The sequence below is a fragment of the Anser brachyrhynchus genome (genome assembly GCF_964034855.1).
Source record: "Anser brachyrhynchus genome assembly, chromosome: 2".
In the NCBI taxonomy this organism is placed as follows: Eukaryota; Metazoa; Chordata; class Aves; order Anseriformes; family Anatidae; genus Anser; species Anser brachyrhynchus.
In genome coordinates this window covers 40,635,701-40,648,424 of record NC_137695.1, presented here as the reverse complement: position 1 = coordinate 40,648,424, position 12,724 = coordinate 40,635,701, and the positions used below count along the sequence as shown (strand labels likewise).

Here is a 12,724-nt window from a genome sequence, read left to right as displayed (position 1 = left end):
GACTTTATTTTTGCAAAATTTTTCATTCAACTTCATAAACATTTCTACAGCAATTAATAATAATAATATGTCTTAACATTTCTAATGGAAAGATAATGCTATAAGGTTTCATGAAACTGCTTGAGATCAAGATGCTAAAAAACAAACTTTTTTTTTTTTTTTAAATGAGCACCCAAATATCGGATGAGTTATTCCATGCACAGCCACCTACAAAACCCTGCTTTTCCTACAGGTCAGGGTTCTCAGCTCTCATACACCTTAATTCTCCATTTACCCTCTGTCTATATGCCTTACAGCCCTCTGCCTTGCTCTCCAGAACATTTAGCTTGATATCTCCTGTGCATTTGAGTTTTTTTGCTCCATCAGTACAACATTGTTGTCTGTCATCCTCACCCCTGCTCTGACATACAGAGCCTGGTCCAGCCTTCTCCATAGTCTCCTTGCAGGTGTCGGGGGGCTGCTACGAAGCCCCCCTACTGCTGAACGTGCTGTTTCTTTGTACTAATAGGCCCCAAACTGGAAAGGTTATTGCAGATGCAGCCTAACGAGTGGTGAGTAAAGGTGGGTGACTGATTCCCTCTACCTACTGACTATGCTCCAGTTAACGCAGCCAGGATGCTGTTGAATTTCTTGAGTCCCCCGTCAACCCAGCCTGCCTAAGTCCCTCCGAGCAGCAGCCCTACCCTCGCCCGTACCAACTGCTCCCCCCAGTTCACCATCATCCACAAACATGAGAGCATGTGCTCGGCCACATCCTCCCGGCCACCGATACAGGCCTGAGGCTGGACTGGCCTAGTGCAGGCCGACACAGCGGTGCTCACCTGTTACTGGCACCCTGCTGGAGTTGTTCTTCCAGGCACTGCAATGCAGTTCTTATGGATTTCTGGGTACTACAAGGCTTATATTACCATGCCAAGCCCTTGAATTCTTAATCTGCACCACATCTGGCGATATGGCTCCTTTTCTTTATACCAGCGTCTCCATGGAAGTCAGTATCTCCCACTCCATAGAAATGCAAGTGTACATGGTAGGAGTTCACTGAGCTCCCAAAGGAGCTTGTAGGAGTTTATATTTGCCAAAGATATGCTAGAGTGCCACATGCAGGACTGCAATGGCCACTCTCCCTATAAACTATACCCCAAGGCCTTTTTATAGGCTGCTATTTCTGGGCAAAAACACAAACATTTAGAAGGAGGAATGAAAAGAAAGACAGCATTCCCTCCATATTTTCTTCTCCCTTTCTCCTGCTCAAGATTTCATGTACTACGGGAGCAGATTACTACTACTTGTATTCCCCACACTAAGAAAGAAAGCCTAAATGATAACACCATTCAAATTCCTGAGATAGGTGCTCAAGCCACAACCAAAGATCTCAGGTCTGACGTGAAGTACACACACATCCTGTTAAAAATGACTGCCACCCATCTTGCACATAAATACAGAAAAGAAAAAAAAAGTATCTCAAAATAAACATTCACATATACTGGCACATATAACACGGAAATGAGCAGTTTACACTAATTCTCTACGTAATGTCAAGATCCAAATACAACCTTACATGCTAAGGAGTCTCACAGCCACTATCAAAATTCCCCTTATGCCAGTATGTGTTGATTTTATGGCTGTAATGAATCAACAAACCAAAAGCAGTAGAGGAACTGGCCGGAACCAGAAATTCCAACTCTTTATCATTCACATTCTGAAATAATTAGGACATACATCAGCAAGATTGTTAGGTAGAAGTAATAATCTTTTATTAGACCAGCCAACATTGTTGAAAAGATTAAAAACAGTCTTTCAGACACATTAGTTTTTCTTTCAAACCCTGTCCATCCCAACCCTACATACAAACACCAGTTATTCCTGTAGAGAGAAACAAATTCAATGTTTATTTGTTTATTCTATTCATGGAAATATTTACATCTCCAGGAAGTAGAATTTTACCAATAAGTATCTTTTTTTTTCTTGTAAAGATACAAACAGAGGCTGCTTAATCAATATTTGCAGTAAGTCATTGTAGTAATACTGCAAGCCCAACACCTTTTTTAGAAAGAAAAATCTGATTAGTGAAGTCTAAGCACACCAAACATTTATGTTTCTTTTAAAAAGTCACTGGATTTAAACAATCCTAACAATTTACACCTTTTAAGAGAAAGAAGATCCTACAACTGTGGGAGACGCTGAAAATATTTCTTCTGTCTATGACATAGTTCTACCATGTTTTTGAAATTTATGCTATCACAAATTCAAAACAGAAAACTTAAATAGCATGAAGCCTCCTTCAATTTTGTGTTTTATGGGTTGATTTGTTTTCTCTGCCTTTTGGGAAGTTAGCGAGTGATGGTATTGAACTTCCACAGAGTCAGGGACAATTCTTTTGCTTTACATATAATAATAGGAGCAGTTAATATTTCATTGCATTACAATGAGCCCATGAGACATCAAGAATGGATTGGCAAGTGTAGCTTAAGCCCTAGATCAAAAACCTTCCAATCATCCTCCTAAATCCTAGTCCATTTCCTTTCCATTCTGAAAAGAAATGGGTACAGGGCCTTTTCTTTTTCTCCCTCTGTTCTAGCTTAACAAAAAAATTTCTAATTTCAAATGCCAAGAGCACTAAAATAATCCTAGATCAAGCTTTTCCCGTGATTCAGAAAGCAAGAACAAAACACCTTGCTGCTTCAAGCAATAAAAATTGATCTGATGATACTTTCTATTTTTGTTCAGAAGTCCTAATTGCTTTAGCAAGCATCTAAGATAAAGCGATGTTTCATTCATGATTATCATTATTACACAAACAAGCTGCAACATTAATATGATACTGTCCATCAACTACTCCTCAACAAGTATTCCATGCTTATTCTCCTCCTCTGTGGCATATCCAGACTGAAATTAATATATACACCTTACAATTCTTTTGTTGCAACTTTAATTTACCTTGCATTCATGCTGAGAGCACATTCATAAACAGTTTCTGTAGAGTGGCTGACATGCAATAGCTTGTTCACATGTCACGGCATTCAAAGTTACAATTAAATCACCAGATAACATCCCGGAGAGCCCTGCACTGACAGAGACCTCTGATGCGCAAGTTAGCCTTTGTCTGCATGAGTTATTCCACTGCTCTGGCACTTGTTTCATATCTCCATTGAGTTGTCTTCAGAATTTGGCATAGGAGAGGATGTGCCTCATTTCCTTTGCTGACCACAGAGGGTTCACCGCGAGAGCGCGTGGCCTCTGGCAACATGACATTTTTTGCAGGGTCCTCTCTGACACTTCTTTCTTTGGATTTTCTGGCTCAGTAAGTACTGTTATGTCAGCGAGTAAAAAAGGGCTCTAAATTAAAATAATTATACACACACACTTTAGATTTAAATTAATGACATGCTGGTCTACTCTATATATTTGGGGGAATGGGAGGAGGTGGGTCAGTGAAGAGAAGTCTTTCTGGTAATCAAAGCCCTGAGCTGTACACACAGGACATTTAATCTGCAATGTCAGATCTGATGCTCTTTGTTTGATCTTAAAAGAAGTCATTTGACCTCTGCCTGTCTCCCCTGTCTCCCTCTCTCCATATATATATATATATATATATATATATATATATATGAAAAAATTGCTATTACTGTGTTTTCCTTTCACTTTACTAATGGGAAAGAACAAGCATACTTGCCTTCAAGAAATAGTGCAAAGGTTAATTTACCCCTAAATTCAGAAGCATGAGAGTACATTGTGGATTTCAGATATTATTAATTCTTACAGACATATATTTACTGCTGTTCCAAGCCTAGGGGGACTATCTGGTGTTTCCTTCTTGAAACAGTTAAAGTTCTCTAAACCTTAGGGAGAACTGAACACGTTAGAGGATTCCCCGATATAATTCATAGGAGAAGCAGCAAGAAAGGACTAATAACAATAACCTATTTTACCACATCTACTTTTCTAAAATACATACCTCTTTATGCATAAAAGTTACGTGAACCAATGCACCATACTGAAGAACATGTTATAAAGAAATACAATCGCTAGTATAAATTTCAATCTTACAGAAACTGTGACTGAGCATGAAATTTTTCTAAAGATGGTTAGATTCATGATGAAGGAAGAGAAATACTCATTCTTTCATATTAGATGCATATGTAAATGACAACGATATTTCATATAAGAAAAAGCACTCCATTTTTCCACCATATTCAACATGCTGAATATAACTCTTAGATTCCTTGAAACAGTGCTGTGATAAACTTCTGAGGGGAAAAAAAAGGGGGGTGAAAAAAAAACAGCTCATTTTAATTTGATTTCTAATCAAGTTTAATCCATTACCTAGTTGCTATTTCTACGCAACAAGAAAAGCCTACAACTGAAGTTTTAGAGTTCACAATTCATTTTAAGTACAGATATTTATAAAAAGAAATCCAAGACTGGACACTAAGGTTGACAGATTTTCAACCATCAACTTCAAGAGCCAAGCAAAACAATGCATTTATTTGTTGAGCTACTGTGTCAGCCAAGAATGGTTACACTTCTCTCAATCCAAAGGTCAGGCTAAGATTTGCTGCTTAAGAGGTAACAAGATGCCTGCTGTTTTCAAGGACAGCAATTCAATTCCGTGTCTGAACTGTAATTGTGATATGCAGTGAGTTTCTCAATCTTGACATGTTAGGTAAGAAAGGTTGCTATTTAGGGTGATGCCCTCAGGGTGAGGAAAATTGAAGGACCGGCACACTGTACGACATATGCTGTAAGCTATTACACCTGTATAGCAGCTAGCTTTAAAACTATTAACAGAGAAGGGCAGCTTGTGATGGCATTCTGCCTTCTTGATGCCATCTATGGTGATGCTAACAGAAGAAAACCAAAATTGCTGTGACTTAAATACAAATTCAAGCAGTCTCATATATCCTTCATAATAAAATCATTTTGGAAAGCATTAAATTGCTGGTGTAGTACACTCCTGTGCAAGACAAGGTAGCAGCGTATGTTTACGCAGTGAAAGAAAGAGCACTGCTAAATCTTGACTTATATAAAGTCAATACCACTGGAAATTCTTTGAAAGTAAATCTAATTGACTACATAAACATGCAAATAAAAAGCAGAACAGAATTATTCCAACTACAAATGCACAAATCTTAATTCTAATCCTATATACACTAGGTAGCATAATGTAATCCAAAACTACTGTGACTACAATTCCATATGCATGAAAAAGCTCTTCAAGTGTGAAAACGTGGCTTCCAAATTCATGTTAGAACCAAGCCTGTAGTCTGCGAATTAAAGCCCAAAGAAAGATTTTCTCTTAACTTGTTAGCACTCTCTGTTCTAAATAGAAATTAAGGAATTTTGACAAAAGCCTTAACTATTGTGTGCTCTGCCGTTTGGGGTTTTCACTGATTTCAGCAGGGCTGACACTTAACTACGTGAAGATTATTGTCACCTTAGTGTAATGCCATACAAAACCACAGTTAACAAAGCTAATGAAGGAAAACATCGCTAAGCTTATATCCAGTCTTTTTTCCCCACTAGGACAGCTGAATTGCTGCAATTTGTTTCAATTTTTAAGAGATCACTTTTTTTTTTTTAAACCTGGCCAAAAACAACATTCCGATTGAAGGAATGTAGCTTTATTCCCACAATATTGTTCATTTCTAATGAACAAAAATGAGTAGTATAGAAACTGTCCATATAAAACAACCACATAGGGATAGAATCCTCAATATGTGATAATATATTTTTCCTTCCTTGATGTTACTCCCTTCCTCTTCATCTCTACTCTAATTTCTGATTTTCCTTTCTTCAGGCTTTAGTGATTTTAATTAAAAAGCAAACAACAAAAACAACAAGTAACATGAAAACCTGACCAGATTAAGAATGCTTATGGAAAGGTTATCTTTATTCCAACACACTCACAAACTACTGAATACTACAAAAAAAAGCTATGCTACTATTGAAAAAAAAAGCAAATAAACAAACCACTATACTACTATAAAGACTATATTGCTGGGATTTCTACACAGTGCTGTGACAACCAGCGCTCCTAAAAATACATTTTTTTCAAAAGTATTATTTATTATGTCCTTTTCTACAGAACTCTCATATTTATAAAAATCATCTCAGCTTTTAAAATGCAGAATCAAAGGCTTTTCTTCAATATTAGTAAACATGTGAAACTTGCTTTAGAGCCTAACTGGCAAACATACTGATGTCAGCAGCTGGCATAATTAGTTTCAGCAGAACCATAAGCAGATATGATTAAACTTTAAAAGGTTTAAGTAATTTTATCACTGTGAAATGCGTGTTGATAAAAGCTCTAAGCTTTGAAGATACAAAGCTAAGATTAATAGACCAATTTCTGACATATCGTTATTAATTTTTTAATAGGATAGTGTCCACAGGCCCTTGTCAGAATTGTGGCACCATCACATTAGGCATTGTACAAAATTCAGAATACAGAGACTCTTTACTAAAGATGTTAAAAACTGGATTTTATGACCTCAAAAATCCTGTCTAGTCTAATATTGCTAATATTGTGAAATAACAATAGCAGGAAGCAGGCAAAAGAGAAGAAGCCCAGAAACAATGACTATGAGGATTAACTACATGAATAACATCGCACTTTGAAGTGAAAGTTGTTTCATTTTGGTTTTTGTTTTAGTCACAGAAAGGAACATTGCCAGCTATCCCACAACCAACACGACTAGGTAATCTCCAAACAGCATCATAGTAGGAATGGGTCTCAAGAAAACATCTCACGTGGAAAAAAAGAAAAAGAAAAAAAAAAAAGCAAAGGCTTCACAGAGGCTAGCTGTAAGGCAGGTGCCTGTGGTAGAAGAGAAACAGGATAAAATGAGTTTTCCACTGCACCAGAAAGACAGAAGTGTTCAGGACAGAGAAGTAAGCAAATGGTAAGGGCCAGACTAAGCCAAGACACAGGTTTGAATCTTGATGAGATGTAGACACATGCTCATACACCGGCATTTATGGCCTCTTCCTATGAGCATGTGTTATAAATTACAGTGACATGGCCTTGATGCTTCTCCTTTACCACGGTGGCACAACTCCAATGTTTTTTCTTGCAGTTTACACTGCCTTAAATTAGCGAAAAACAGGATCTGGGAATTCTGCATCAGGACAGTCTGCAGAATTGGTCTCACCAGATTCTTTTAGAAGCATTTAACTACAATCACTGTACTCCAATTTGAATTCTGCTGCCTGGACTAACACCCCTACACGTACTGATGGAGCAACGCGAAGCTGTAAGTTCCCTCTGGCTGGTCCAAGCATGACAGTCATTATCTGGAAATTGACGTGATAGTTTAGAATAATTTAAATAGCTATTTCACAAATCCACCTTCCCTCTCAAGCAGAAAAGAGACGGAAAAGAAATGGGTATTAAAACAGACCACAGTTTAAAGTAATGAAACCAACATGCATTTGTTGTTCACTCAAATATCTCTGACCTGACCATCTGGGAAAAGGAAATGCAGTACTTTACAGCAATAGGTATTACGGTAGTCCTAACATGCTGAGTTACTGAACTGTCTGAAATGTTTATGGTTAATTAACTGTAAGTTACACTGACAAGTTTCAACATCAGTCATACGTACACATACAGAGATATATTTTATAAGGCTACAAAACTGTCTGAGTTTTACTAGCAATAAAAAAATGTCAGCTTTTATCATGCAAGCTACTATTAAAACCATGTGAAAGAGCCAATCTGTCAAAGAAAGGAAAAAAATATACAGGTCTCATTATCGTGACCAGCCTCAAAAGACTATTACACTGACACAATAATGTTATAATAAAACAATAAGAGAATGAACATACTGAACCTCTACATACATCTGATGGCCAGCTAAAAAATGAGAAAGGTAGAGAAACAGAACGCTGTACCTTTTAGCACTAGTTGACAGTTTAGCAGCTGTTTTGCTTGATATTTTGCCCTCTTTTTTCTTGGGTTGAACTTGCTCCCTTTCTTGTTCCTGCTGAACACCTTCACGTTGATCTCCATCAGAGCTGCCTCCACTAGTGCTTGGACTATCGTCAACTCTCTGCCCCTCCGTAGACATGGCAGATGCTGCACTGAAAAACACAAACAACAAAAGTTAGCTTTTTCAGAAGAAACTGTCCAACAATATTTCTTGCAACCCTTAAGGAAATAGAACACAAGATTTAGGCCTTCATACAGAAATGCTTGCATTTCAGTACTAAGATTACTGAGGTGCTGTAGAGTTTTGCCATAAAAATCCTAACAATAATTCAGGAGTTGGTCATTTTAAATCCCATACCAAATGAATAATAAACCTATCCTCTCTATATATGAAAATCATAAGTTATTGTAGTTAAGCAGGAAACATGATTGTGCAAGTATAATACCATTTGCTGTAAATGAGATTTTCCAACCCCTCGGCCATATCATAAGTTAACTTTCTCATCACCACGCCACCAGTCTACATCCAGCCCAGTTGTTAAAAACTGAGAACTATGACTATCTTAAGACTCTCTGCTATCCCATATGAAATAAACCTGTGGGCTCTTTCCAAGTCTATAATGTGGGTTTCCACATTACAAAATCCACATCTTGGCATGCTTGATGGAAACATTCACAGAACCAAAAGGCACTAACACAGATCTGTTTGTGTTTACTGCAACGGTACGCTGCTAGAGTGGTAAGCACACTGGTAGGGGATGCAAGAAGTTTTTTCTGACAAATTCTGTTCAAGCGACATGAGACGACAAAGCTGTCAGGGAACACAAGCTACAAGAAATCTCAGTATATTTCCAGAAGTCAAGTTAACACTTTATTTGCACACTTCTGATACTAGTTAGCTATTTTCATTTCTTCCTTCATTTTAAATAGTATAACAATATGCCGACAGATGAGGAATTACAAGCCCACTGTTACAGCTGTCATGACTCTTCAAACTGCTCTAATGAAGGGCAGATGTCCATGAAAAACTCTTAGTAAATTAGCATATGTGGTGGCAATGACTGTTAGAAAATTTCACAAAAAAAAAAAAAACACACACTGTCCTTCCTTTAAGGCCACATCCACAGCTTATAGATGTATTTTATCTATCTTCCTCTGTTACAAATGAGCCACCTTGAAAGCACACAGGCCCAAACGTTACTCGCTTACACCCACGCAATCCCCATGTATCTGGGTGGTTTTTCTGATCGAATCTGTCTGAATCAGGAGTTTGCTCTTTCATACACAAAGAGCTTTAAATTGCTGTGAACTTCGACTTGCTTTTCCTTTTACCTATATACAGACACCATCACAATTAAGAACATAACCATTCACCTTGACAATTATTCATTTTAATATGTTCTCCAGGGAGAATAAAAAGATTGCAGGCTCAGACTCAGCCACGCTCGTTCAGTGGATTAAACAAAGTTTGTCTCCCTGCACTTATTTATGGAAAGAGGCAGCAAAGGAAAAGTAAAGTAACATCAATGCCAACAGGGTTATGTTAAAAAGGGCACTTTTCAAAAAGGCCTAAGTGTTACAGTTACAGTTGCATATAACAGAATAAATTTGCTCCTATCCTGCAGAAGCCTTGCCAAAGTCTGATGCTATCAACCAGCACATGGCATGGAGTGAAGAACTAATCTTTTCAGGCATTATTCACACAACTCAGTCCAACTAACTTCAGGAGGAATTAAGGGGTTTTTGGTCTAATTGATGAAGCTAATCAGAAAGGAAAACCTGAACGTCTGAAACATTCAAAATGTTTAGACGCTAGAAGAAATAGTACGTGATGGATATAGTACAAGCTTTCCCCTCATCAGCTTATGCTACATTTGGATTTCATTTTTGAAATAATGTTTTTGAAATATATTTTCATGTATTAATTTATATTAAAACACAACAGCCAGCCTGCTGCATGAGATAACTGAAATAATGGCAGGTTTGATTCCTAACATGAAAATTAAGAAATTGTTCATTCTTAGCGGAATAAGTTTCCCTACGGTACAGCTACAACATATTAACACAATTCACATATGTACACAGGTTAACGTCTAGATATTTAGATCCTGCTTGTCAGATGTTAAGATAAAAGAAACAGAAGACTTAGAGGTAATAAAACACAAAAGTACCGTACTCTGACAAGTCAAGATATGCACTTAATAGCTATAATGAAATTTCAATAGTAGGTTCCAGTCTTCTACATATAGCTAAAACACAATCTGGCCTCTTTTAATAAAGCTTGTGATGGCTTTCATTTACTTTAGATTTTAGTTCTGATCTTTGCTTAATACGTTTAATTTTAAAGAGAAAATTCTCTCCACAACGTACATATGCTTTAACACTGCAGGCCAGAAAGTTAAAAGCATTTTTAATGAAGCCTATATGCATAGGACATCTGCTGCGAATAATCTCGGCTATAAATATTACTATTATCCCAAAACAACTGTATCACTTCATAAGTTCAGGTTACTATCCAGCAGACAAACACTGTAACAGTAGCCCAGAGCATATAATTACTGTAACATGTAATGCCAGCATTTACAGCAAGAAAATGCTTAAATCTGTCACTCGGTGTCTGGCTAGCTTCTTATTCCCTCCCCCCTCTTCTCCTCTCTCTGTTCCCCTTTCTGACACCCAGACAACTCTGGCCGTGCCCTCTCCTCCCGATATCTGCAGTTTTAGCAATAACGCACAGCTCCAGGGATGCTCGGCGAAGTGCCTTTTAAAGGGCCCCAAGTCAGACACTTGAAACGCGGTCATCCTGAAGAGACAAACGCAGGTACGAATAAAAAAAAATGGGGGGGGATAAATAAATCAAGCGGGGAACGAGGGCGTTAGGAAAACATTTCGCTGCCACGAAGCCAGGCGGAAAAACGCGAGGCGCCGCCTGAAGCTGGAGAGCAGGGGCAGGGGGCGAGGGGCTGCGGGGTGCCGGGAGGGGCTGCGGGGATCGGGACCCCCCCCGGACCCCAGGGGCGGCCGGAGGGGGCTGCGAGGTCAGCACCCCGCGGGATGATTCAGCACAGCCGGGGGTTACGAGCGCTGCCTCGACGGCAAATTGCGAGCCGTGGGGGTCCCAAGGAGCCGGCCCCTGTCATTTTTAGCCGCGGGGACCGTCCCTTCCCTGCCCTGCCGGGCAAGCGGAGGGAAAAGAGCCGGCGGGCAGGGCAAGGTCCCGCGGGCGGCCGAGCTGGCGATGATGCCTTCCCAAGGCGCCCCTAATTTCCTAGGAGCGGAGACAAATTGGGCACTCCGGGGTCCGCGGCGAGCAGAGGCAGCAGCAGCCGCCTTCCTCCATCTCCAGTAGGAAGCGCAAAGGAGCGGGGGGAGCGCGGGGGCAGCCCGGCCCCGTGGGCCCCCCCGGCCCCGCACACGCGTGGGGGGGGCACCCCCGGTGCTCCCCGCACCTCTGCCGGGGCACGGCAGGGAGAGGAGGGGGGGGGGGGGGAGAGGAGGAGGAGGAGACTGCGAGAGGAAGGCGGCGGGGGCACGGGAGGGGGTTGGGCGAGCGGGGCTCCTGGGGGGGGTAAGGGGGGAAAGGAGAAGGGGGGGGGGGGCTTGGGGGGTCAGAGAGGGAGTGGGGGGGGGGGCAGCGGGGCGAGGGGAGAGTTGTTGGAGGGGGTGCGAGGGGGGGGGGCCGGGGAGCAATGGAGGCTGGAGCCAGGGGATGGATGGGGCCGGATGGGGGGGGGGCAGCGGTGGGAGACGAGGTGACAAGGAGGGGGGGCAGCCCTCGGGGGTGCGGGGAGAAGGGGAGGCGTGGGATGAAGGTAGGGAGCGAGGGTCGTTAAACGGATGGGGAGGGGGGGAAGGCTTGCGGGGGGGGGGGGGGGGAGCAGGACCGGGGCGGGTTGGGGGGGGGCTGCTACCTGCGGGCGAGCGCGGGTCGCTCTCGCTGCTTCGGGGCTGCGGGACGATCCGTGGCCGGGCGAGGGGCTGGGAAGGGGGCAGCGGCCGGTCACTGAGTCATGAGCCCGCTCTGCCCTGCCCTACCCCGGCTGCCCGCCGCCCGCTCCCTTTCTTCTCTCTGCCCCCCCACCCCCCCGAGCCGCGGCGGCGGCGGCCGCTGTTGTGCTGCTGCTGCTCCCGCCGCCGCTCCTGCCCCCGCTGCCCGGAGAGAAGTGAAGCCGCCGCCGCCGAGGACGCGCGCGCGCGCGCCCCCGACGCCGACGCCTCCGCCGCGCGCGCTCCCGAGAGCTCTCCCTCTCCCTCTGTCTCTCCGCCCCCCTCCCTCCGCGGGGGGGGGGGGGGGGCGGGAGGGAGGCAGGGAGCGCGCGCGCGCGCCCCCGCCAGCCAATTAGCCCGGGCGCTCAAGGGAGGGGCGCGCGGGAACGCGCTTTGGGCGAGGGGAGGGGGGAAGGGGGTGCGCGCTCCCGCTGTGGTTGGGGCGGGGGAAGGGAAGGGGGGGGGGGGGGAAGAGCCGTCCGCGGGAGCGCGCGTTAAAGGGAAGCTCGGGGCCGGGGCGGGGTCACCGGGGACGGGCAGGAAGGAGCGGGGGGGGGGGGGACGGGGGAGCAGGGTCGGCACGGCTGGGATCGGCGCGGCACGGCTCGGACCCCGGGCCGGGGGCGGCATCCGCGGGGCCGCGCGGTGCCAAGTTTGTTCGCCCTTTGTCCCCCCCCCCCCCGGACCTCCCAGCTGCGGCCCTTCCTCCGCGGGACCCCCCCTACGGTGCCCAAGCGCCCCGCGGGGCTCCCAAGGGGGCTGCGGGGGGCTGGCGGCGGCGGCCAGGTGAGGGGAGGCCGGGGGCAA

The 12,724-nt window shown here is 43.5% G+C and overlaps 2 protein-coding genes across 4 annotated transcripts in view; one reads left to right on the top strand and one right to left on the bottom strand.

Moving 5' to 3' along the window:
* UBE2E2 (ubiquitin conjugating enzyme E2 E2) overlaps positions 1-12,724 on the bottom strand; it is a 213,314-nt gene that overhangs the window by 200,276 nt on the left and 314 nt on the right. Inside the window, exons 1-2 of one of the 3 annotated variants that reach the window (XM_080579745.1) lie at positions 11,842-11,981; positions 7,894-8,082 (exon numbers count right to left, since the gene is read on the bottom strand). In XM_080579745.1, the coding sequence (XP_080435871.1) occupies positions 7,894-8,069 (176 nt within the window). In that variant the 5' untranslated portion in view covers positions 8,070-8,082; positions 11,842-11,981. Of the gene's footprint in view, positions 1-7,893; positions 8,083-11,841; positions 11,982-12,724 lie in introns of those variants that run through there. The other 2 variants (XM_080579747.1, XM_080579746.1) reach the window with 2 other exon arrangements.
* LOC308189458 (uncharacterized protein) overlaps positions 11,640-12,724 on the top strand; it is a gene marked incomplete at its 5' end in the record, with an annotated part of 69,610 nt that continues 68,525 nt past the window's right edge. Inside the window, one exon of the mRNA XM_080579500.1 lies at positions 11,640-12,703. Within this exon, the coding sequence (XP_080435626.1) occupies positions 11,640-12,703 (1,064 nt within the window). The remainder of the gene's footprint in view (positions 12,704-12,724) is intronic.